The 25679-nt window shown below is 44.0% G+C and overlaps 1 protein-coding gene across 9 annotated transcripts in view; it reads left to right on the forward strand.

Annotated features, from left to right (window-relative positions):
- The first annotated feature begins 1933 nt into the window (after positions 1–1933).
- The window catches only part of BIN1 (bridging integrator 1), a 91811-nt gene continuing 68065 nt past the window's right edge, over positions 1934–25679 (forward strand). For all 9 annotated transcript variants that reach the window (XM_054380733.1, XM_054380734.1, XM_054380737.1 and 6 more), the window contains exon 1: positions 1934–2017. In XM_054380733.1, the coding sequence (XP_054236708.1) occupies positions 1934–2017 (84 nt within the window). The remainder of the gene's footprint in view (positions 2018–25679) is intronic.

The following is a 25679-nucleotide window of genomic DNA, read 5'->3' on the forward strand; positions in this document are numbered from 1 at the left end:
TGTTGCTTTATATTGTGATAGTGAGTGCTACACAGCTCCCTATGCGCATGAAACTGGAGATAACAGTCTTCAGATGGCAAAATAAAGACTATAAAATCATCTTGAAACACAGGTAGGTTTTGGTACCATCTGTCAATTAAAATAGGTGTAGGAGATGCATGTCTCCATCTTAAACAAAGGCAAATACAAGTTCCTTAAATACCTGTCTGCTGAGGATTAGTTTGGTCAATGCTGTACTACTGAATGCTTTGTGCCCACAGAGCAGAGGCAAGCTCCCACAGAGAAGTAGGAAGTGTGTGCAGAAGCTGGCTAAGAAGGAAGCTTCCTCACCACCTGACTGAGCCCCAGCCCGTAGAACTGACAGAAGCTTTGGAGCCAAGTATTAGGATACGAATAATGACGCTGAGGTGACTTCCCGTATTCCAGGAAGCAGAACTTTGTCCTAACTTGTAAAGGAATGAAGTTTCACAAAAGGTATTTGCACAGTAGGTCTAGAAAGCACATCCCAAACCCTGTTGCAGTGAAAGCAGTGGCATAACTGCAGTGTGCACAGGCAGAAAGTCGAGGCTCACTGAAGAGGGACAAGGGTAGGCAAAGGGGCAGGGTGCATATTTGGGCCATGAGAAACAACACTGAAAAGCAGAGTCACAGCTGAAGAACAATACCATGGAGACTAAGGTAGCAGGAATTCAGAGCAAGTTAGGCAAAAAAAGCATTCTGTGCAGCCATGATTTTTTTGTTTTGTTTTGGTTTGGTTTTTGTTCCTTCCTGGTAAATGTCCCATCACTACAGTGTCCTGCAGTGGAGACGTGCTGTCACTGTTACTCCCTAACTGGAACAGCCATTATGTGCAGCCACGCCGAATCCAAATTCTTGTGTAAATCCTAACGCATGTAAAAAGCTATGAGTTTGAAGTTCTTTACAAACGTTAACTAATCAGACATCCTAATATGTTCTTGTCAGATAAGGTGGTCACTTGACTATACATTTTTCAAAGTGACAGGGCTGATGTGAAGTCGTATATCAAGGGTCGTATCAGGGTCTCATAATAGGTTGGTATGTTAAAGGATGGGATCTTCTGAAATTTCAGCTTGGTACCTTGCCCTGCCAAGAATGTAAATTTCTCACTTTACACTTGTAAAGATTCAGGAATAATTTGAAAAATACCTTTGTTGTATAAATTTAGGGATACAGGTAATCAGTGATAGCAGTTAGTGGTACAAATTTCTTATGACAAGAAAGAACACTCTTTTTCTGCAAGATGAGAGACAACAGCAAACTCAAACCCTCAGCTAAGATTAATCATGGAACACTTTAGGTTGGAAGGGACCTCTAAAGGTCCGACAATATAGTCCAAGCCCCTGCAGTGAGTAGGGACATCTTCAGTTAGACGAGGTTGCACAGTCCAACCTGACCTTTAATCTTTCCAGAGATGGGTCTTGTTACTGTACAGCACCACATAATTGTGACAGCTAAGACTAATATAATCATTAGCCACTATCTCTAAGTCATGTTCTTCACTGTTTTTAAGTATCAGTAGCAAACTGTTCTGGTGTGGGAGGCCTTTTGGTATCTCTCCCCATATCTCACCTCCTTCCTAGAGATGCTCCCCAGCTTCTTCCACCCTGCCTTTCAGGGAAACAGGCAGGGTGGGGGAAACCTGACAAACGTCTGTCCCCAGCTCTCTCCCCGTCAGCAGCAGCACCATCGCACCCTTCACAGACAAGACATTCGGCCGTGCTGCTTCTGTCCCCTCCTGGGCGAAGCGCGGCCTCTTTAAGGCGGCTCGGGGCGCACTGTCCCTTTAAAAGGCGGTGGGAGGGAGGGAGGGAGGTGGGTGGTGGCGGCTGGGGCCATCGCCTGCCCGCCGGGTTTTCCCCCCCTTTCCTGCCGGCGAGCCGTTCGCAGCCGCCCGTTAAAAAAAGGAGGCAAGATGGCCGAGCTGGGCAGCAAGGGGGTCACCGCTGGGAAGATCGCCAGCAACGTGCAGAAGAAGCTGACCCGCGCGCAGGAGAAGGTAGGGGAGAAGGTGGCGGTGGGGAAACGCGCTGGCATCGCCGCCTCCCCCGGGCTGTGAGGGGGGAGATGCCAGTACCCGGGATGACACCCCTCCCAAAGCAGAGATGCGTCTCGCAGTGGGCACAGCGGCACCTGCCCCGTGCACCGGGCTGCCTTCTTTGATTTCGGATTTAGGGCCCCTTTGCACCCTGAGAATACAAAAGATCGCCGTGGAGAGCTGCGAGGGCTTCCATCCGCCTGCACGCTCAAGAAAAGCAGAAACATGGCATCGCGGACAGAGAGCCGCAAGGGTGCTTTACGTGCGTAGGTGCTTATTGTTTCAGCTGGAGGAGAGCTCGTTCTGTGGCGTCTAGGTTGTGCTACATGCGGCAGTTCCAAGAGCAGCGCTGTGTTCTGCAACAGCGTTATACGTAGCCTCAGAGATGAGAAGGAGAAGGAGGTGGGCGCTCGCATCGTTATCTTTTAACAGCATAACATGATAGTCGTGACTTGCCTTACTGACCTTGCGTTCCAGCTTTTGGAATAGCGGTAAAGAGCAAAAGCCATACGGGCTTTAAAGATCTTGCCGATGGCTGCTGTGGGAGGGATGTTTTTGTGGTTGGTGGTTGGTTTTTTTATTTTTTTTTTTTTTTTAAATCCCGGGAGCCCTTTTCGCTGCAACCACCAACCCTGGTGCAAGCAAAAGGTGCCAAGAATATGAAATAGATACTTTTCATGTTCATCTCTCTGGCATGCTGCATCTGGTGCCAGATGCCGGCTCCGTGTAGGGATTATCGGACGTTTTATGCAGGGACATTGATCAGCTGCTTTTCTCTCAGGCACGCTCGTCTTGGCTTTTGGTGATTTGCTATGAGATGACATTGACTGAATAAGGACTGGTGCATCTTGCAGGGAGGGGTTGTGAACAGACCTGCCCACTGCTGCTCTTGTTCCTGGGAGTTATCTTTAGCAACTAGATTTAATCTAGGAGGTTTGGGGTTGGATGCAGTGCTGGCCTGAGCCCTCTGCCAGTTTCTGACACTGTTTTAAAATGCTGCTGGGTCGAAATGGTAACCCGAACCTGTTTGGCCTAATGTTGCCCATGCTCATTCCCCCAGTTTAAGCTCTTTTACTGAGACTAGGAGCACGATTTGATCTTACCTGCCTGCTTGGACAAAACACCATGAGAATAGCAGATCCAGTATAGAATTATCTGCCGCAACAAGGTCTTGGCTTTGCTCTGTACATAAGAGTGTGGCTGCGTCTGTGGTTTATCACCTTACTGCATTTCCAGGAGGGGATGGGGCAGGGAGTCTGTCTTCTGGTCCACCCTAACTCATCATAGATGTTAAATTTGTTCTGTGTTAGCCACCAGATGGCAACCATATTTTTAGTTACTTTAAGGTAGGTGGTAAAGGCTGAGCTCTTTGGCCTGCTGATGAAGTTATTGTATTTATTGGTGCAGCTTGGAGCCAAGTGTGGACTGCCAGGCACTTCCTTGACCTCTTATCTAAATGCGTGCAGGTGCTTTTCTAGGCAGAGTTTTCCATGAATTCCTTTCAACTGGAGATCCAGGTCATTTCAACTGGAGATTCCTTGGTGGTGACTGGGGATATGGGAACATCGACAACAATAACAATTAAGAGTGTAGCTGCATGTTGCAGGTGATTTACATGGTCTGAAATCAGTTGTTTGTCTCTTTACACAGAAAAAAGCACAACTTACTTCCCTCTATGGAGAAAAGGAAAACAAAACACGAAGCACTTGTTTAATAAGTTAACACAAATTCTAGGCCCTTCATCTATTATCCCAATGCAAACAAACTAAATGTGTTCTCTGGGCTCTTAAGAAAGAAAAAAAAAATGGCATTTCTTGCTTCATCATCTGACGCACCTCTTTGTACTGCTACAGCTTCACCTGTAAGAATTCCACTTTCATGGGGTGTTAGACGTTTTGCCCTTGTCCCTGAGGGACAGATTTTCAGTGAGACAAACATAAATGTTAACGTTCAGCTGCTGAGGAAACAGAGAGCTGAATACAAACTGATGGGAACACACCAGTAATTATGGCAGGATACTGGTGTTAGTCTTGTGGTGTTTAGTTTTAAACCCTGATACAGTGTTAGCAAGAAGGGTAAACCACGTGTCTAAAGGTAAGGACCTGCTGTTTAAAAAAAAAGGGTAAGCGGAATCTACAAGATCTACCTCTGCTCACAACAGTCCAAGCACTTTAAAACATATTAGATCTTTGTGAAAGGATGCTGACTGAGGCTCAACTTTCTTTTTTTTGAGGCTTAAACAAGCTGACAGTGTTTCTTCTACGTATCTTCTTTTCGATTTGAATGTAGGATAAAAATTCATCCCTTCACAGTGGAATTTCCCTCCCAGCTTGACCCTTGGGGCTTTAACTTCAGCAGTTTCCTTCATGGTGAATTTAAGCCTTGTGTTAATCAAAGAATGATGTCTTTTTGTTCAGTGCACTGAAACATTGTACCCATCCTTTTTTTTCCCTTCTGAGATGGCTATTTTGTAAAGCATGTAAGATATTCCTTCAGAAGTACTGTTTGTTTTGAGCCTTTCAGCAAAATTACAGACTATTTCTAGAAGACATTTTCTCAGTTCCAAAGGAAATACAGGGCAGAATGGTTGACTGTGCTATTTGCAAATGGACTGTGTACCCTTTGAACCTCTCTGTCTATTCAAAGGTAGCCTGAAGTAAAATACTCAGTAATAATTTGCCCATTATTCATTGAAATGTATCAAATAAGTTGGTGCCTCTGTCCGGAGGAAGCCACTTAGCAGAAAGGACCCCTGCAACTGTTGTTAACACTTACATAATCCTTTGCGACTAACAAGTAGGAGAGTTAGGCTAGAAGTTGTGCTTTGTTCATCCTGCACTTAGCTGAAGGATTTTCAGACCAAGATGATGAGATTTGAGGCTTTCATAATTCTTAACATGGAGTAAATTGGTTATGTCTGCAGTGTTGTGGAGTCTTGGAAAGAGCCTGCAGTTTGCAAGGTCTTTTAAATTTTGCCAGTAGAAATGTGAAGTTTTTCTTTGTCTGTAATCCAGTGTCTTGGTTAAAGTTTTTCTGTTAAATGAGCGACTTTTACAGTTTTAACAATTAAAAAAAATCTCCCCAATTTCAACAGTTTTCATTTTTCTTGAAGAGTGCCCTGTTTCTGGATGTATCACTTTGCACATATACAAACATTTTTGCTTTGAAGAAATTAAAACAGTGTCTCGATGACTTAATATGATCATAACACAAAGGTAGCTCCTCTGTGAGGTTCCAGGGGGGCACTGAGCTCAGGATTTTGTTGCCTGTCTGCCAGTGAGTGTCTTTGTCATAAGATCAAACTCTTTGCTTTCCTCCAGCAGATTAGGCAGAGATTCAGGGTAGAAAGATCATGTTGGCTGTGTGGGCACCAACTGACAATTTATATTGCATACAGATTAATAGAAACAGTTAAGGAGATGAAGTGTAAAGTTGACATTGGAAAGAGATTTTACTTGAGAGCTTTTTGTGTGGAGAGGACTATAAAGGGATGAACTTATTTTCACCTTTTGAGATTCAGACTGAGCACGGGAAGTTCCTATCCTATAGGAGTGGTGGTCTCTTGCTCTTGCATAGATGTTGCTATCCAAGCTTGCTGATGCTTCTTCCCTGCTCACTACAGTACAAAATATATTTATAGGCCAGTAACCTGAAGGCTTTGCTATGTCATTTGCAGCACAGCAAGGAGAAATACCCAAGGACGTGGGCCCTGAAAAGGAAGGCAGAGGACTGCTTTTAGCAGGCCACTGTGGCCCGATGTCCCAGTGCTTTTTCTAACTGATTTGTCTCTTGTAACAATTGCAGTAGCACACACTGTGTCCAGAAAGGATCTTTTCCTTTCAGAGAACCTTAGAATTTGTTTCTTTCCCTTTGTAATCCTCTGCTGGACACAAGTATGTTGCGATTTGGGTGGAACAGAGTTTGCAGAAGGCATGGCTTGAATTTTGAGTTTGCCCTGATAAGACTCTCTTCCTCCTCATGAAACGTGCTCCAATAGGTGGAGCATGGCAGGTGAGAACACCTAAAATGAAATCTCAGCCCTGTTGAAGCAGGTAGTAGTCTATACCAATAAGCAGCACCCAGGAACCTTAAGTCAAATTTAAATACAGCTGTCTTCAGGATTCAGCTGTCAGAGGCTGCCGGGTCTGTAGTACCTCTGCATATGGGGAGGGAAGCTTTACATAAAAAACGGTAGGTGCAGGAAACGCTCTTACTGAGAAGTATCATATCTGCCTACTTTGGAGGAGTTAAATTCCACATTGGTTTTCCTTTGAGATCCTTCTGTCTAAAGATTCTATGTTTTTTGCTTGGCTCTGCATAGGGTAGAATGATTTGGTGGCAATCTCCCTTGTTGTGCCAGTGAATTGCCTGAAGAGCTGTAGGAGTTCTTCCCTTGCTGATCCAGTATGAAATTGCTTTTTTACCTGGAGGACTCCCCAGATGACAAGGAAAGGGCTTTTTACTTCATGTCTGTTAGCTTGCTTTCACAAAATGCAGGGTTTAGTTGATGGGTAGAGTCTCAAAGGTATTTTTTTTGCCTAAAAGTTGCTGGAAAATAGGCTGTCGATAGACAAGAGAAGTCTGAGTTAGTGTCTGTAACATTCAGATGATTCCAGTATAACCTCAGAGTGTATTACTGGGTATCAGATAATCTGCATGGGGCAGGGAAGAGGTGAAATAAGAAACCAGGCTCCGTATGTTTTTTTTAGCCCATGGAATGGATTGATTGCAGGGCACTTACAGTGCCCTTTTGGAGGTGCCCCTCTGTCTGGGTGTTGGTAACAGATTTCTTTTAAGAAGTAAAATCTCAGGGATTGATGAATTTTCTGATTTGAAAAGGCCTATCCTTATTCTTGGTCACTTTCTCTCTTTCCTGTCAGCTCTAGTCTTAGAGCTAGTCCTTTCCAGTGCTGTTCTTGTGAGATCAGTTTTGTAAAGTTGGGTCTGAGAGAACTCTTTCCAGTGAAGACTTGTGGTGAGGCTTTAGGTAGGACAGACTTAGTGTTACAGAACTCGTCTGTCAGGGTTGTGCCATCAAACTTGTCTTTCCTGCCCCTCCATTGTGCATGCTGATTGTTAAGCAAGGTTTTAGGTTTCCAGGCACAAATTGTTTTTGCAACATCATGAATGCTCTTGGCATGTGACCTACGTATGACATGGCTGGCCAAGCCTTTGGGGAAAGCTGTGTGCAGACTGGGGTCTTCAAGATTAATGCAAGTTTTCCTTTGTTCCTGACTCTTTGGACAGAAAGACAAGACCCCGTTACTTGGAACCATGTGTCATAAAGCTCTGGTTCTAGAAGCTTTTGGAGGGACAAGAGGGTAGCTTAGGTTCACAGGTATTAAAAGGCTATTTTTGTCCCTGCTCTTGTGATGCTGACCAGACACCTGAGCTGCCCACTGTACAAGTTCTGCAGCTTCACAAGGATCATCTTACAGTCCTGGCTGTCTACCTGTACATGCAGGGATCAGGCTGTCTTCCTTGAAGTGCTGTACTGGCAACTTGGCATTACCATGAAGGTAGACTCAGTTTGCCTAAGTGTAACTGACCTGTAGCCGTGTCACTTTCAACTGGCCACAGCTCAGCTGCCTGTGTTGGATGGCAAATTGGGGATGTGCACAGCAGCTGCTTCTGTTGTGTATAAATGTTGACCAGAAGACTCTGCATTCTTCACCTCAGAACAATGAGATGGGAACAAATATTAAAAGACAAATAAATCCTACTTGGATTGCTGTTGGCAGGTGGAATAGTGCATCAAGGTCCATTTTGATGTCAGCCTTCTCTTGAGGAACTATATATATGCTTTTCTCCAACAACTGCAATATTGAATATGTGAGTGCCAACAAACCTTTCATATCCTGGCATTCATACTGCTGAGCTAAAAAGGGATATCTCTCACAGTGAAAGGACTGGAAGAGAGAAGAAAATAATTTACATTGTATTGATAGTTAAAAATCAGTTTTAAGTATGATATTGGTTGACTGTTTAATACTGTCAGAACAGGAGTGGGAACCTCTGCAGACATGCCTGAACTGTTGGCAGCAGTGCAAGGGCTGAATAAATTTTGGCAGGTGTTTTTTCAGCAGGTGCATGCAAGTGGCTAGTGGACCTCAAAGAGTTCAGGTTCCCATGGAACGTCTCCTGGCTTCACTAGTCTCTGTAGCTGTTTGTTTTTCGCAAAGCTGGCAGGTACTGCAGGGTAGGTCTTGTCCCACATTCCTGGAGAAAAGTTGGATATTAGCAGGATAAGGAATGAATGAATCTTTTGGTATAGGGTACATTTCTGTTATGCCAGCATGCTTGGGTGGTTTTGTTTCTCAGTTGCTACTCAGAAAGTACCTCTTCAGATTTGTAGTTCTGTGTTCTGAAGGAGCAGCCCTGGTAAATCGGAACAGAAACCGTCCAACCTGAACGCTGTATAGTTGTTAATTTTTTTTCCTCTTTCCCTCTTCCTTTTCCTACTTTTCTCCTTGATTATATTGGGAGCTTGCCTTCAGGAAGACTTCAAATGTTGGATATATTTTGAAGAAGAGTTGGAAGCCAGAGCATTACACAGGCTGAGGCAGAGGTTTCTCAGAATCACTATGAAGTAGCTTTGTGAAACGAGGAATCGGTACTGTGTTTGTGCAGAGTAGAGGTGTGTAATGCAGATTTTTCTACTTGTTAGGATGTACTGAAGTAAACATTGCTCAAACCTGTGGCTGGCAGGTTAAAGATTTTTAAAGTCAGCATTTGCAGAGAAGTGAAGCTAGAAGTGTCATAAAAGCCAGGCAGTGTTGCCTTTCTTTTTGTCCCTTTATTAAAAAGAAAGGAGAAGTCTAGGTGACAGTTTGTTCCTCATACAGGCTGCCAGGCAGGATGGAGAGTGCAAACTTCACCAGCAAAGAGGAAAGTACTACTTAATGACAACTAATCCCTCTGCAAAAAGCACAGGCAGTGTTTAATCTCTTGATGATATATAGATATCAAGATCTGAAGTACTGGCCTTCCTGCAAGAGCTGGACATGAGATTTGGCAAGACAGTAACTTGTTCTGAAATGATTTAATTTTTGGTAGTTCTTCATTGATCACATTTGGTTTGTTTATTTTAAGTAAGTTTAGAACTTTTTGCTAAACCTGCTTTAAAAGCCACACCAGTTTCTCAGGTTTTTTTCAAAGTTACATTTTCAGGAGGGAGATTATAAATTGTTGTAGCTGAAGTACAAACATTTTGCACTAAGCAATTGTTAATACTCTGCTTTGAAACGGTGTTAGAACTGCAGTGTTGTTTGCCTGCAGGGAACTTCAATGATACAGTACCTGCAGTGTTTGAAAACACAGCTAGAAGTGTTTATGTCTTGTTTATTTTTCCCTCCCTTTTTTCTTTCCCCGTTTTTGCTACTTGAATTGATTGCACATTTTATGGGGCCGGGAACAATCATATGTGACATAACCACTTCAGAGGAGAGTTTAAAGGTATTTACAGAGTGAATTAGCAGTTCTATCCCATTGCATTTATTTATAATGATGCAAGCAACAGATATAAACACATACTGAGTAACTCACAAAGACTGACATTTGAAGAAAGTGTAGGTCTTTTTCCTGAACAGAAATGCTGGTTCTGTAGCTCTCTAGTACCCCTGTAGGTTAAGCTACCCATTCCTCTATGTTATAACAAGTCTTTTGGTCCTACCAGCTCTGTGAGTCTAAGAATGGAAGAACCAATCTTATTTCCCTTCCTACTCCCTCAACCATTGAAGGCAAAAAAAGGGCAAAAACTTGAGGGGAAAAAAATTGTAAAATTAAAAAATGCAGGCAATTCCTTTCCTGAAGTTTGTACGTTCAGATCTCTAGTTTTGAATTTTCTGGCAGTCAAGTGGTGTCTTGGGGACACAGCATGACCTCATTGGTTCAAATATTTCAGACACAAGAGACCAAAAAGGTTACTGAGTTATTGTGATGGGGACAGCATGTTTCAAAGGTTGCTTTGAAAATACGATTTGGAATGAGAGGGTTGGCAGGTGCTCTGAAAAAAAGAAATGCTCAGGAAAAGTCCAAATTTGTTCAGGTGGACAAATATATTTGGGTTCTGCATTCAAACACTCCTTAAGGCAGAAGAGGAGTGAAATGACTATTCTGTGCATTGGACTGGCTTCTACAGTAGGACAATACTAGGGCTTTTTTCTTTTTCTGTCTGTTTAGACTGAACAGCCATTGCAAAAGGCCAAGCCTAGCTGTGTGTTAATGAACTTGAGCCATTGAAAGAATGTACCCACTCTGATACTTCCCTCATCATGCTTACAGGCAGTATGATTATTTGTAGTATCTGTAGCGTGATTGTATTACATATTACCAAAAAAAGGCCATTCCCTACCCTGAAACAATTCCAATGTAAATATTGGGCAGTCTCAGTTAATTAAGATACTTCTGATTTGTTTCAGTAATATTCTGTATTCCAGAAGACTTCAAAGGGTGTTCAGATGTTTTTGCAGAGGTTTGGTAAGGATAGTTTTGTAGACAAGGAGGCAGGGCTATTTTTGAAAAGGAAAAATTTCATGAAAATACATAAACTGAAGAAATTGTAAAATGAGATTGGCTTTCTCTGGTGAGGAAGTGCAACTGTACTTGTGGGTCTAGTCGGGGAGGGTTTGGAGACTGTGGTGTGGTGTTGGGGTGTGTATCAAAGAAAGTCATAGGGGTGATTGTAGAACCCTGTACAGTACATCCAATTGCTCATGGTCTGGGACTTGTTTGTGAAAGGATATTAGACTCCATTGCTAGATTAGAATTTTCTGCTGAGCCGGAGGCTTTTGCTTTCCTTATTCCCTGGCCCTTGGTGAACATAAATAATTCAGGGAGGAAGTTTGTGTTAACAATGAGGCTGTGGGTGTAGTAGGTTGAAAGAGCTCTCTTGCCATGTTGGATGATCAGTTTAGAGCTGAGGCAGTTTTTGCTGGAATGTTTTATAAGCTGTCAGTCCCAAGTCTCCAGCTGAGGCCTTAATTTTTGAGGAGGCTCTTTGAGGAGTACGTTGCAGTGTTTTTATTCTCCAAAGACCCTGTGGCTCAGATTCTCAGCAAGCACTCTGGCAAAGAAACTGGTGGGCTTACGCTCGTTCTTAGCAGGACAACTTGGCCCCTCAAGCCCAGTTACTCGTACTTCATATCATCTGAAGTAGAAAAAGTCCTCTCAGGTACAAAGGAAGATCTGTTCAAAAGCCTCTTAGGAAGAGTGAACAAGAGTTGACTATCTGTGCCGTATGTTCCTACTTCAGTGGGGTAGTTGCATTCTGTAACCCAGCGTGGCTGTGGAGGGCACCATGCCTAAGTCTTTCCCCCGTGTCTGATCTCTTGCAGCTATTGCCCTCTGGGTCAGGGATTCCTAACAGCAGATCCAAATGTCCATGTCTTTTGGCATGTTACGTGTTCCACATTTGTCCTGCATTTGAGCAGCTCCCCTCCTTGTTCAGCAAGGCGGTCATGAATGAGTACAGGAGCTTTCCTAGCCTCTTAAGGGCTCTGCGCCCAGCCTCTCCCTTCCAGAGTCCCTCTCTCACATTGTTCTGCCTTATAAGAGCTCCGCTGTCCCTCTTCTTCCTAGCACACACCTGCTCCTTTATCTCTTTCTCCAGCTCAGGCATGGCTCCAAATGCCTTTTACGTTTTGTCCTGATTTGGTTGCTTCATTTTGCATTATGGCCTGCATAAAAATAAAAATACTTCTGGCAAATGTGTCAGCATTTAAAATGAGTGTTGCAGAGGAGGCGGCAGAGGACTTGAGAAGGGGGATTTGTGCAAACAGCAATAATGATGCTATCTATTCCTCTTACTAGTGTTACTGTTGGCTATAGATAGGGTTTAATTAAGCCACATTAAATGCCTACCCAAGTAATAGACATTGATGTGGCTGAAGCCCTCTTGCCTGGAATGTTACATTGATGCCAGATGAATTAAGTGATGTCATTTGCCCTTATTAACAACAGAGCTACAATGTAGCTACTTTCCAGCTCCACAGTTGTGCACACTCTTTTTGGTCTGATTCGGTATCTGCTTAAGGCTGGGACAGACAGAAGGTAGTGTGGAAATTTACCTGCTTTCTTGGAGGCTGTTTGACATTTCCTGCTTCTTTGTTTTCAGGACATTGACAGATAGATATTCTCCTCAGTCCTTGGTTTGCTGAGAAGCAGGAACTGGGGAATTCAGTGTTTTTATCTCCCTGCTTTGAGTAAGAGCAAACCAAGTGGGGAAAAAATGCCCAGGAAGATATGAATTTGGCATACAACTGCATATGGCAAGATGGCTTGCTTGCACAAGCACACCTAACAGCTGTGTGTTCAGTGGTCTTGCTCTTGGGCAGTTATGTGGTAGAGTGGCAGACACGTGCAGTTTGTGTACCCCATACTTGAATGGTCAAGGTGACCCTGACAAAGCCCACATGGCTCCTGGTGAAGCTGTGAGTTTTCAGCACCTCTGGTATCAGGCCATCTGCTTTAAGGTGTCAAGGTTAAAGCATTTGAAGTCTGAAAACTGGCTTAAGCTCTTAAGTTTCTTAATCTCCCATGCTTCTCAGGGTAGGCGCCTGCTTGTGGCTTTGGGTTTGTTCTGATGGAAGAAGTCACCACTTCCGAATACTTACCCCACTGTTCCATTTCCTACTCTGTGCACCTGCTGCTGGTGCACTTTGTGTGAGTCTCTGTCCACTTGCTTGCAGTTCAAATCTTTGTCAGATAAACAGTTTGAACTCACCCCAGTTACTGCCACTGGCTCACCAGTTACACATCACTCTTAAATCACATCTACCATGAGGTATGTGTCATCTCTAGTTGCTTGTTTTCTCCCTGTGGTTCTCCTGTTTTACCTGGTTTTTGTTTGTTTGTTTTCTTTCCAAGCCTTTCCTCACAAATAGGTGCATTTAACACTAAGTTCTGGATGGGGAACTAGAGCAGCAGCAACAAGCACAGGGTCATGTTAAATACTAGCAATCCAGGATGCTCAAAAGAGGATCTGCCCTGAGGTAGAGTGGAAGCAAGCAAATATGCTCATTTTTTGATGCAAATATGGCTCAATCAGTAGGACTGTGAAGGCAATGGGGTCGTTCCTGAACTAGAAGATTGGCCTCTTTCCCAGCTTAGCTCAACTAGATCTATAGCTAGCACCCAACTTCATAGTTCTCTTGCCTTTATATTCTGACTCTGAAACCCTCAGGTGAAGGATATAAAATAGATGAAAAAATTGAAAGTGAAGTTTAAGTGACATTTGCCAGGGTTTGCTTTTATTCTAAGAAGCTTGGGTGGTTAAAAAGCAGGACCGTGTTCTTCCTAAAGGTAGATAGAGGGATGGAGAATAAAGGGTAGGAGAGGGAGATCACAGAATATATTCGATTGGAAGGGACCCCAAAGATCATCCAGTCCAACCCTTGACCCTTCACTGAAGGGTCAACACTAAACCATGTCCCTAAGTGCCAGGTCCACATGCTGCTTGAACACGCCCCAGAGATGGTGACTCCACTGCCCTGGGCAGACCATTGCAATGTCTGATAACCCTTTAAGTGAAGGAATACTTCATAGCATCCTCCCCTAGCACAGCTTGAAGCCATTTCCTCTAGTCCTGTCACTTGTCATCGAGGAGAAGAGGTTGATCCCCCTCCTCACTCCAAGCTCCCTTCAGGTAGTTGTAGAGAGCGATGAGGTCTCCCTTCACTCTCCTCTTCTCCAGACTGAACAACCCCAGCTCCCTCAGACACTCCTCGGAGGTCATGTGCTCCAAGCCTTTCATGAGCCTCATTGCCCTTCTATGCTTTCTTTTTAACTTCTAAAATCTGTCAAGCAAAGGAAAATAAAAGCCTAATAGGTTTTTATAAGAAACTTTGATAAAGCAAGGCAAGCCCCTCGTGCATTAACAGAAGGGGGAAAAAAGTGCTCAACACAGTGAGCTGTAGTTGGAGGGAAGATGATGATGTATCAGTTGAATGTTTGAGTGTGGGTGAGGGGGTGGGACCACAGATATATCTAAGGAATTAAAAAACAAGTAATAGTTATTGATGCAGTTTCTTGTGTACTGTTGGTTATAGCCAAGAACCAGCCTTTGAACTTAGGGTAGGGTGTAAGCTTAGTGCATGAGTTGTAGCTATTGTGCAGGGCAGGCATAATGCAAAATTACCTAAAGGAATGTGGAAGAAGTACAGGATTTATTGAACAAGACTGAGTTAACTACTGTAACAGAAACCTTTAAAGAGAACCTGGTGTTGAAGGTGCTTGGATGGCCTCGGGGTAGACAGACACTGAACTGCATGGACGTGTGTGAGTGTAGCATAATGTGACTGCAGAGGCCAAGCTAGGACATCCTGGCAGTGAGAAGAGAAATCACTTTTCTATACTGCCTGTCACAGCACCACTGCTGCTGTTTTTTGACTTAATTTAGACATGAATGATGGTGGAACCAAAACTGGAAAACCTGTAGGTGGAGGGAGAGACCAGTAAAATGTTGTAAATAGTCAAGGGCCTAAAATCTTTCTATAAAAACACCCTGAAATGTTTGCTACACGCATGCAGAGGGGCCCAGCCAGTTCACCAGCTCAAGACTTGTCCTTCTTCTAGGTGCCCTCCGTGGGAGGGGAGATGACTGGTTTGAGCCCATAGCTGGGTACTCAAGAGAACCTTTTTGCTTAACTGATTCACCATGTGCAAAGGTGATAAGGGATAATGCTTGCAAAACATCTGGAGAACGGATAAATTTATTGTGTGTGTTTCTGTGAGCATGCTGTGGAGCAGCCTTGGGGAAAACAGCTCTTGTACCTTGGAGATGTAATGTGTATTTTCCTAAACTGCCATTATGGCTGCTTTCTTGTGGAAAACAGTCCTTTTGAAGGTTGATATTAGAAATATAGAGGATGCATTAATTTTTCTTTGCAACAATGAATACAGTTTTTAAAGCTATATCTTTGCTTCTACTCAGATTTCAGTTTAGAAATATTCCCTAATATTCCCTATTCTCATGGCTAGTTTTTTGTTGCTGTGGTGCTGAACCTGTCTCCCACTCGTACTGGCCTTTTTGTTGTGAGAACTGTTTCAAAAGAGGTTTGTGCCACATCTTGGTCCTTTCTGAAAGTCACAGGAGAGATTTTTGTTTAAGCAACCTCATCCTTAATGTCAGTGCCTGGTCTGAATAGGTAAAGCTCTCATATCACCCATGTTTCATTTCATTTTGTTTTTAAGTGGCAGCAATAATCAGTTGTTACTGACATATGAAAAAAAAATTGTCTTTACCCTTGATTGCCAGACTCCTGGCTGCATTCATGATAAATCTCAGAGCTCAGGCTGGCAGGCCTGGGTGAAAAATCTCCCCCCCTCCCAAACCGTTCATGCACGTAGTAAGCTGGCTGTGACTTACTGCACGTAAAGGGGTATGAGGAGTAAGGCTACAGCTGCAAGGATTAAAGAAGCAGATTCTCTTTTCTGGGACAAAAGTGAAAGCAAAATGAAGTTGCAGTTCCTTGCCATCTTAATTTAATTTCATAGTATTTGATGGATGCTAACAGCAGCTTTGCTTTTCTGCTGGTTCACATTGTGCTAGTGTGGTTTCCCCTGCAATGGTTGCCAAAGCCTTGTTTTTCTGTTTTGTTTTGTTGTTGGGTTTTTTTGTTCGTTTGTTTGTTTTGCCCAGTTCCTCCTCAAAGGTGAGTACTACCAGGGAGTGGTTAATGTTGTTTGTCTTCATGGTAAGTCTGAGTGGCAGCTTCTTCAGTATCTCAGCATATCGACTTTGACAACTGCAGTGCAGTATGGATGCCAATGACCAGGGAAGGAGGGGAAAATGATGCTGCTAGCACTTCTTGGGATGATTTTCTTCCACACAGGGATAAATGATTCACCCAAAGTTATGCTTAAATTTAGTAACAAGATGCCCAGGGTGATTGCAGGGAGGGAACACTTAGATTCAGGACTGCAGTAAATTCCTGTTCAACCAGGTATCCCTGCGTATGCATCTCAGCTAAAGTGCCCTTTCTGCAGTGCTGTTCTGGGAAGCTGACTCCATAAATGGACTATTTGGAGGCTCCAGAGCATAGTATTCCCAATTACATTACCTGCAGGGTCACTGTGTCCTCTAATGCAGCTTTCAGCCAGAGAGTGGCTTTGCCATGTCATAGCTCTATGCTTAAAGAACATTACTGTGATTATCCAGGAGGGTAGATTAATGGGAGTTGATGGATAATTGGAAGAAGGAAAAGGTGCTCAGAAGTTATATTAGAGTTGGGAGACTTGTTATGCAGAAGAGTGCAATCTGCTGCTGTAAGTCAAGGAAACTGGTCTGGGGGAGCTGCCCTGCCTTGAAGAGCTTGAAGAGACACAAAGCAAAGTGCTTGCAAGGAAAGTTAAATGTGGAATAAATAAAATATCCTGTCCCTCCAGATCTTGGCAGCTAAATTGGAATTGCTCTAAAGCCTCTCTCTTTTCTACCTCCAGGCATCTCCCATGGTGTAAGAGGAGCAGAGTCCTATGCAGTGGGAAACTGGGATCACAGTTTGGAGGCAGGCAGACCAGCATGATTTCTGTACCAGCCATGAGTGTGCAGTGTCTGTGAGGAGTTGTCCATCTCTGTGGTAGACAGAGAAGGCTGTGTGGTGAAAGGGAATGAAGAAACCCTTTGATGTCCAGTAGTTGAGAACAGTGTTTTGGGAGTTGTTGTACAAGCTGTTTGAGGAAGGGAATGGCAATGTTCTGGTCATAGGAGAAGATCTGATTGTGTAGAAGGAATAAATGTGTTTTAGGTAGCTGGACAGGAACCAGCTACATTAGAGGTAATGAAGAGCAGGAGCGAGTGAGGGCTGGAGTAGGGGTTCCAGAGGAGGAAATGAGAATTTCTGCAGGAGAGGTGCCACTAGCACCAGTTCTTAACTAAAAACCTGCTACTGTGGAAGGAGAACGAAAGGGATTGCCATAAGAAATCCCTAGGGAGTGACGGTCTGCCTGGTCTTTCTGGAGCATGTGTTTGTTGGGAGCAAGTCCTGCCTTTGAACAGGCTCTTAACACTACTGCTGACCTTGGCAGGGGCTGCATGTGCAATGCTGACCGTGTCTGCCCTCAAAGCCCTGGAAACACAGATACTGTGCCCCCTGGTCCCGCAGAGTTACAGCAACACAAGTTTGTTTCCTGGGTGAGTTAAAGTTTCACAGTCATGAATGGGGATGTGAATGAAAACCGGGATGAGACAGTGGAGTGGCAGGCCTTGGAAATGAAGTCCCTGAGAGCCTGTAGTACCTGCCTGCCAACCTCTGGTGATGGGCAGCAGAAGGCAAAGGGACAGCTGACGGCTCCATTGAGGGAGGCACCCTGCAGCATGTTCTTCAGGGCTGGGGATGGCATGGATCCGAAGCCAGTCATGCTGTAGATGTGGAAGGGTATCAAAAGCATTGATGGATATTTTTAGCCAGACTGAATAGGGACAAGAATTTAAGGGGCCAGAAAAATTAAGCTATTCTTGCATTTTCAGTCTTCTGATGCTGAGGAACCAGGTGTCCTCTTCAAGGCATGACTAATTCCTTTTTTTCATGGAGTGGAGAAAAGAATCCTCATGAGATGAAACAAGCACATGTTTTTGAAGGTAAATTTGTCATGCTCAGGATCTGCTACCTTCAGAGTTTCCTTCTCTGTTCCCCTTGAACTGTTAATGCATCTGTGGCACTAAGGCAAATCTTTTTAATATAGACCTCACACATTGTAAAAGCAAAAGACATGCATTAAAAAAATAGAATGTTGGAACAGTGGAAGCCCTGTTCAGGCAGAGTGTATTGTTCAACTGCTCTGGTTTGTTATTGTAGGGTTGCTTATCATAGCTAGGCTGTGAATATTAATCTAAGCCCTTCCTGTACTTTTCCTGCTTACCCCCTGCCCCACCTCCAAGAGAAGATCTTTTCTATGGTGACGCAGCTGGGAAAGATACAGAAAGGGGAAACCTGGGATCTGAAAGATCTGTAGACTCTTGTGCCATGCTTAGGTGCTCATCTGTAGATTTGATGTTGAAGAAATCCCTCAGGGCTCAGTCCTGGGACCAGTCTTGTTCAACATCTTTGTCGGTGACATGGATAGCAGCATTGAGTGCACTCTCAGCAAGTTTGCTGATGACACCAAGCTGTGTGGTGCAGCAGACACACTGGAGGGAAGGGATGGCATCCAGAGGGACCTTGACAGGCTGGAGAGATGGGCACAAGCCAACCTCATGAGGTTCAACAAGACCAAGTGCAGGGTCCTGCATCTGGGTCGAGGCAATCCCAAGCACAAATCCAGGCTGGGCAGTGACTGGCTAGAAAGCAGCCCTGAGGAGAGGGACTTGGGGGTGCTGGTGGACGAGAAGCTCAACATGAGCTGTCAATGTGCACTTGCAGCCCAGAAAGCCAACCAGATCCTGGGCTGCATCAAGAGAAGTGTGGCCAGCAGGTCAAGGGAGGTGATGCTCCCCCTCTACTCATCTCTGGTGAGACCCCACCTGGAGTACTGCATCCATTTCTGGAGCCCCTATTACAAGAGGGATATGGACATGCTGGAACGTGTCCAGAGAAGGGCCACCAGGATGAGCAGAGGGCTGGAGCACCTCTCCTGTGAGGACAGACTGAAAGAGTTGGGGCTATTCAGTCTGGAGAAAAGAAAGCTCTGGGATGACCTTATTGTGGCCTTCCAGTATCTGAAGGGGGCCTTGACAGAAAGCTGGGGGGGGGACTTTTTAGGCTATCAGGTAGTGATAGGACTAGGGGGAATGGAATAAAGCTGGAAGTGGGGAGATTCAGGCTGGATGTGAGGAAGTAGTTCTTCCCCATGAGAGTGGTGAGAGCCTGGAATGGGTTGTCCAGGGAGGTGGTTGAGGCCCCATCCCTGAAGGTGTTTAAGGCCAGGCTGGATGAGGCTCTGTGCAGCCTGATGTAGTGTGAGGTGTCCCTGCGCATGGCAGGGGGGTTGGAACTGGATGATCCTTGTGGTCCCTTCCAACCCTGACTGATTCTATGATTCTAAGAAGAAAAAGGGGATGGATGGTAAGAGAACAAATTCTTCCTTAATGTCTTCCTTCCCACTGCCTCCTGATTGTAGTAACTCTCTGATATTTTTAATCACAGAATGTTGTCTCCAGTGGCAATGGTAGATCTTCTCCTAACCCAATGCACATGCACCAACCTGGATAGGTTTTTAGTATGTTATCCCAAAACTGGCCAGGATAAGCAGTGATGTTAAAGAGTGGCTGGAAACTTGAGGAAGATATATGAAAACAGAGTTTGTTTTCATGGTGACAGGCTGAGAGATGGAAATTCATATATAATGCTTTCTGCTGCTTTTGCTGTCTGGCTCTGCTTCTTCCTTACTAAAATCCCTGGATCTGCTTTCTGTTTGTTGCTGTCATTCTCCAGTGTTACTTCTAGCTGTCAGTCAGGGATGGCTGGGATGGATTTGTGTACAGAGAAAAAAAGTGCAAGTTGGAATATCCTCTGCTGAATTCAGCTGACTGCTCTGGGAGAGTCTGGCAGGGAAAAGGAAGAGGAGATGATAGGCGATCACTCAGTTCCTCTGTCCTTGTGCTTTGTCTGTGGGGGGTGCTGGACTGATGCAACTCATTTTGTTGGGATTCAGAGCTAGTTCTAGCTAGTAACACACAGATAGCAAAAATTTTAAAAAAAAGTAAGAGGTCTGGAGAAACTGTTGTGTTTTTGCCTATCTATGCATCCTGGGTACTTCAATCCTGTCTCTCTCAAGCAGTAAATTTCACTTTGAGAAACGCAACAAGAGAATGTTCCTTTGAATGATTTAGGCTTGCTTTCACTGCACCACTGGTGTCCTTGCTCTTCAGGAGGAAAAGCACTGGTGTGGCTGAGATTCAGACTATGCAAAGCTGACTCAAGGTTGCAAAAGTAAACAGAGCTTTTTACCATGCCTTCACCGTCACCCAGTCCTTGAAACCTGGAAGGCTGAAAGAGAGCCAGGAACACAATCCTTGTCTCCTCCAGCAATAGCTCAGCCTGCCTGTGCATCAGAAATCTTGTGTCTGGATTACACAAGAGTCTTAGCAGTGGTGAGGAACAATGTTCAGGAGCTGGGAAATCATGTATTTGGTTCTTGCCTCCTCAGAAACTGTGTGAGAATATTAGCCGCAGTACGACAGAAAGGTAATGATAGGGAAAGGCATCGTGGTTTGTACAAAACCAAAGAGAGCATCTGTGACAAAGTCAGTTTTTCAGTGCAGCTTTTCCTGGTTTTGAAGGGAACTGTGGCTGTTTCCCCATTCCTTGTATAATAGAGATTAATGTTTAGTATTGACCTCCATGTAATCTAGGGTTGCTTGGTACCACCATTGCAGACCCCTGGTATAGCCACAGGCAAGTTACTTGTTCTTGAGAGATCTCATTCTGCCGTCTGCATGTTAAAGAGGAAGCAACTTTATGTTGAGGTGAAAAATTTCTTAGAATACATGTGCATACGTGCAGCAAGCCACTGCACACAGCCTGCCCTCCTCCTGACAGTACTGTTATAGTGTGAGCAAGACTGTTCTGCTCTTTATAGCAGAAATTTATTAGGCTTGTGTTGTCTGTGGTGGTGAAGATTGGCAGAGGCAGACTGCCTGCTTTCAGCAAGCATCTTTGGCTTATTTATGTCCCTGCTCTGGAGTCTGAGATGAGAAAGAAAGTGTTTTGTTTTGTCCTTGCTGTCCACTGGGGCAATGCTTTTGTGTGATGTACTTGTTTCTTTTGATACAGGAGGAGGTTCTGTGTTTGTTTTGGAGGAAGATGTCCCAGCATTTCATGCACAACAGCAGGTGCATGTGGTAAAGCAACTGCAGCTGGATATTTATGCTTCACAAGGTATTGGTGATCAGCACTCTCATCTGCTTAGCAAAGCAACTACTTGATACCATCAGCTGCATACTATTAAAGTTCCTCCTTCCAATCACATCTTCCTTTCAATCCCACAAGGTAATCTCCAACCACCACCACACTTGGCAGGAACCCAAGTGCTTAACGGCCTGGATGGCCCCATCGGACAGCTACCAAGAAGGTGTTTTCCCAGTGAAATCCCGTGGAAGCCCGGGGAGCTCGGTCATGTCTCTGTGCCTCCAGCGCATTTTTGTTGTAGGAAAAAGTGCCTCTGCTTTTAGTGTATTTTCCTGCTCTTGAATAAACTGAAACTGTCACATCAAACAACTTGCTTTTGGGATTTTTCTCTCCTCTAATTCTAGACCAGTCAAAACACGGGCAGCCCTTCCTCTTCCAAGCTAAGACTTCTTAATCAGGATCCATGTTGTTTCACAGTAATATCTATTTAGTTGTTCTAGATGCTTCTTGCTGTAGTTTTTCTTTCTCCTCCCAGCATCTTTAAGCTTTGCCTCTGGCAGCAGTGCAGTCATATCACAAGCCAAGTGAAGCTGTCTCTTTGATCCTAGTCTGCATTTAATAACAGGCTTGTGGTTGTTAATGAGGAAATAACATATCAAGGTGCATTGGCTCATCTCTCTTCCAAAAGTTTAATTAGAGATTTGGGTAATACACAATAGTCTTTGTGCTCTGAAGCAGTTGTATAGAATTAGGGACCCTGGATATTCAGGAGTGTGTTTCCTGCTCAGTAATACCTTGGTGTTACTCTTGATATTTACGACACCTAAGTGAAGGACATGAGGTAGATATCAGGAGGTCATGATACCTGGGAAGCCTCTGGATTCTGATTTTTTGACTTTTCCTAGAAGCATTTGATCTGTTCTGGTGCACAATCCAACCAGTTTTTGCTGCTCCAGGGCTGGATGTTGTTTCTGTGGAGTAGCTGGGCACACAGATTTATCTCCATAAATATGGGTTATACTGTTTGTGGCTTAGAACAGGTTTTCCCTACTTTTTTCTTTTTCTTTTTTTCTTTTTTTAACCCTTGAATCTCAATGAAACCTGAAAGTATGCAAAACCCAGCGTTTAGAAATGACTCTTGGTGAGTGAAGCCAAAGTTTTTAGCAAGTAAACTAGTTCTTAAAACACTGAATTTGACTGAGTTTATCTGAAAATGTGACTGACTTATCTCCACTTCCCTTGTATAATTAGGAGTTTAAAAAAAAAAAAAGTGAAATGCCAAGAATTTACCGTCTTATCTTGAAACAGAAAATAGTTTCTCCCTCTTTAGAAATGGAAGTGAATTTTTAGTTCAGTTGAAATACAAGTTTGGCAAGTCTAAGCCATGGTGTTTTTCAGGGACTTCATGGATAGAAACGGGTCACATTCTGCTCAAACTGCCCAGCCACTGAATCTAATCCTTTAGTCAAAGATCTACCCTCAGAGTTAGTGAAAACAATGGCCCAACACGTTTGTAAGAGGATATAAGCAGATACTACTGCTGTGAAAATCTGTTTCACTGTTTGTGATCCAGGCTGGAACACCAGAAACCATTGGTTACTTTTAGCCCAATCTATATTGCTGTTTTTATTTGAAGTTCTTTTCTCAATCCTGTTCAGCATTTGGCCACTCAAATTCTTGGGTTAGCACAAAGGAGAGACAGTGATGTAGAGGCAGGGGGAAAAAAAGTGAAAAATTGAGACTTTTTCAGTGTCCTTGTTGGGAAAACTCGAAGTAGTCATGAAACTGGGTTCCTCAAAGATGGCTCTGTGCTTTGGGGAATTCTCCAGTCCAAGGCAGATTTTCTTTTCATCCCCCAAGCAGGACAATTCCATTCTGAAGGAGGAGGTGGAGATGTTTTATTAATCTGTACTGGAGAATGTACTTCAAAGAAAGGTCCTGTATGTATAAGGTGTCTATAGAAGATGGTTTCCCTATCTCCTAGGCAATGCCTGAAGGCATGGTGCCCTTCTTAGTCTCTTTGACATACAGCCACTTTCAGAGATGCATAGAGGGTAGGAGCAGCCAAGCCTATTCTTTCCTGCCCCATCCTGTTTCCTAGCGCAGCTGGAATCAATCCCTGTTGATTCTGGCATAGGCATGCTGAAAGCCACCAGGGGACAAAGGCTTCTTTTGTTGGGAGCTGCAACCAGGCACATGGACGTGCTGCTCAGCACTTGCCTTTTCCTGAGGTGTCACACAGTGATTTTGCTGCCTCCTGGGATGTGTCCTCCTCAGCTCGGTGTTGCTGAACTGGCCTAGGAATGTTTCTCATTGTCGTTCTGGGAGAGGGAGGGGAGAGAAGGTGTGAGAAAAGTGGCTGTTGACGTTTGCACAAGAGGAAACTAAATATTGGGTGAATGTGACTCTTTAGAGGTAGGTGCAGATAACAAACAGTAAATCAATCGGGACAAATAGACTTTGCTCCCTCGTGTCTTCTATCTTCACTCTTACAGATATGTTTTGTAGCTAAATCTATTGTGTGGGGTTTTTGTTTTTCTAAAACCTGTCTTCATTCAGGTAGTACTACCTTTAACACTTTTGCAACTCTACGGGCTGCACATCGCTGATGCTAAAGAGAAGTAGTTGCTGGAGAGAGGAGTTGGACAAGCAAGTTGAAATTGGAGGCATGAGCTGGTACAAGAAATTCTCCTCCTTTCTCAGATTTCTGTTCCTCTCAGTGGGAGCACTACAGTTCCTATCTTTGTTTGGCTATGCTTGCAAAGCTCTCTAAGGAGAAGGAAATGAAACCTATAGCAGGGTAAGGTCCACAAGGAAGATTTTATGCTGTGTCCATGACTGGTGGGGAAGGAAGGCATCAGAGTATGTCTCTTGCCAAGATCTCAAGAGCTCAGTTGAAACACACTAGGCATGACAGATGGTGTACCTGCAGCATCATCCAGTGTGGTGGAGAATTGTGCAGGTGCTGCAGCAACTGTTGATGGCAACCTCAATGCCTACACCTCTTTTTCACGGGTGGTAGTAGAAGTATTTAGGGGACAGTGCTTGCCTTGTGGTAAGAAAGGCATAGAGCAGCATGCACAGGCCATGTTCATTTTCCCAAGCTATTAGTGTGGATAGCAGCAGCCATGGAACACTTGCTGGTTGCTGTCATCATTCATTTTATTAAAATCATGTCAAGCCAAAATTAATATGTAGGAGCTGATGTGACTGTACCGGAATGACATCTGTGTGGCTTAGCATGTGTCACACTGATGCCCTCTGTATTGAAGAGCAAGGTACCTCTTTGCCTGCTCACAGCAGTTTGCTGCGGTCACAGCGTGTGTCTTGCTGAATGTGAAGGTTGGTGACTGCATTAGGAGCCTTCCTGGATCTATAACATGGGATGTTCAGACAGATCTTTTATCAGACCTGACATGATTCTGGTTGGGGATCAAGAGAGATGTTACTCAACTCCTCCAACTCTTGCCTGGGAATGATGAAAAACAGAGAAACCCTTAAAAGGTTTTTGGAAAGAAAACTTTTCATCTCTCTGGTTCTTTTATTTTTTTACCCCACTTATTCCCAGTTTAAGACTTTATTCCTAATCAGAGTAGATTGTCTTGTGTTCATCTGAGGTGCTGGCTATTTTGTTAGCCACACCAGGTACTGGCTCCTGTTGGAAAGTTAGACCTGACAGCAAGTTGTCTAAGGTGAAGTTGTTGGGGTTTGTTGTTGTTGTTGTTGTTGTTGTTTTTCTGCATCCCCTTACCTGGGTGATCTCCAAGTGTATCAGTGGGATTGAAGGAGGCTCCCTTACAACCAAGACTCCCTTAAAACCATAATGAGGAATATGCCTGGTTTAAAAAAAAAAAAAAATGGTTCATCCATGCTCCAGATGAATTAGGGCATGACTTCAAACTCTTTCTTGAATCATGGGGCCTTAATTTTCTTTTGTGGGGGGTTTGGACTTCTATGTAAATACCAAAGACACAGTTTGCTTTCCATGGTCCTTCTTCATGAGCCTTGAAGTCTGCAAGCCACATGCTGAAAATCACGCAACGTTTTCTTAAATTTATTAACAAATCTGTAAGTTCAACCCAGTGTCTTCTGGCCCTGCTGTCAGTTTAACCCCCTTGCTGTTTACACTGTGAGTTTCTAAGCAAAGAGTAGTGTGAGGCAGGCAGCTGTAGTCCTTCCACATGTGATAAGTAAAGAGTTTTTGACTTAGCTCTTTTGAAAGGGTATTTAATTTAAAAGCCAAAGTCTGCACGTATGGTGCTGATTCTGTGTTTCTCCACTTAAGCTCTTTTCCACTCCTACTCTGAGCCTGGACCTTGACATCAGCTCTTGGTGCACAAATTTTCCAATTCATACAGGTTGCCTGGTAGATATAAACTTTTCTTTCCCTTCACCCTGCTCCTCTCCCACCTCCCTCTGTTCCAGATGGCTTGTCACCTTATGATTAGGACTCGGTAGAAGCAGTATCTTTACCTCCCTTTGTTTGATTTTACAGGTGATTCTTTGAACATTATCAGCCTGGGAGTAGCAGCATTCAATGACTCCCGTAGCACGTAATGGCATCTGGTTACTCATTGTGCAGGGGAATCTCAAGCACAGGCAGCCTTTCTTTCCACTTCTACTGCCATAGTTTAGTTTATTTTTCCCACAGGATAGTTCTTCTCTTCTTTTCCCTTAAATTCATCCCTCCTGATTCAGCTAAAAAGGAAGGAGAGAACAATGGAAGTGTCTGCTGCCCTCTTGTTGGCAAGAGGCTTTGGGATATAGAGCTGGGCATGGTTTCAACTCTTGTCTCCAATAACTCTGTAGAATAGCCTGATCCCTGGACAAAGGTCCCT

This window comes from Indicator indicator, chromosome 5, assembly GCF_027791375.1.
Source record: "Indicator indicator isolate 239-I01 chromosome 5, UM_Iind_1.1, whole genome shotgun sequence".
NCBI lineage: Eukaryota > Metazoa > Chordata > Aves > Piciformes > Indicatoridae > Indicator > Indicator indicator.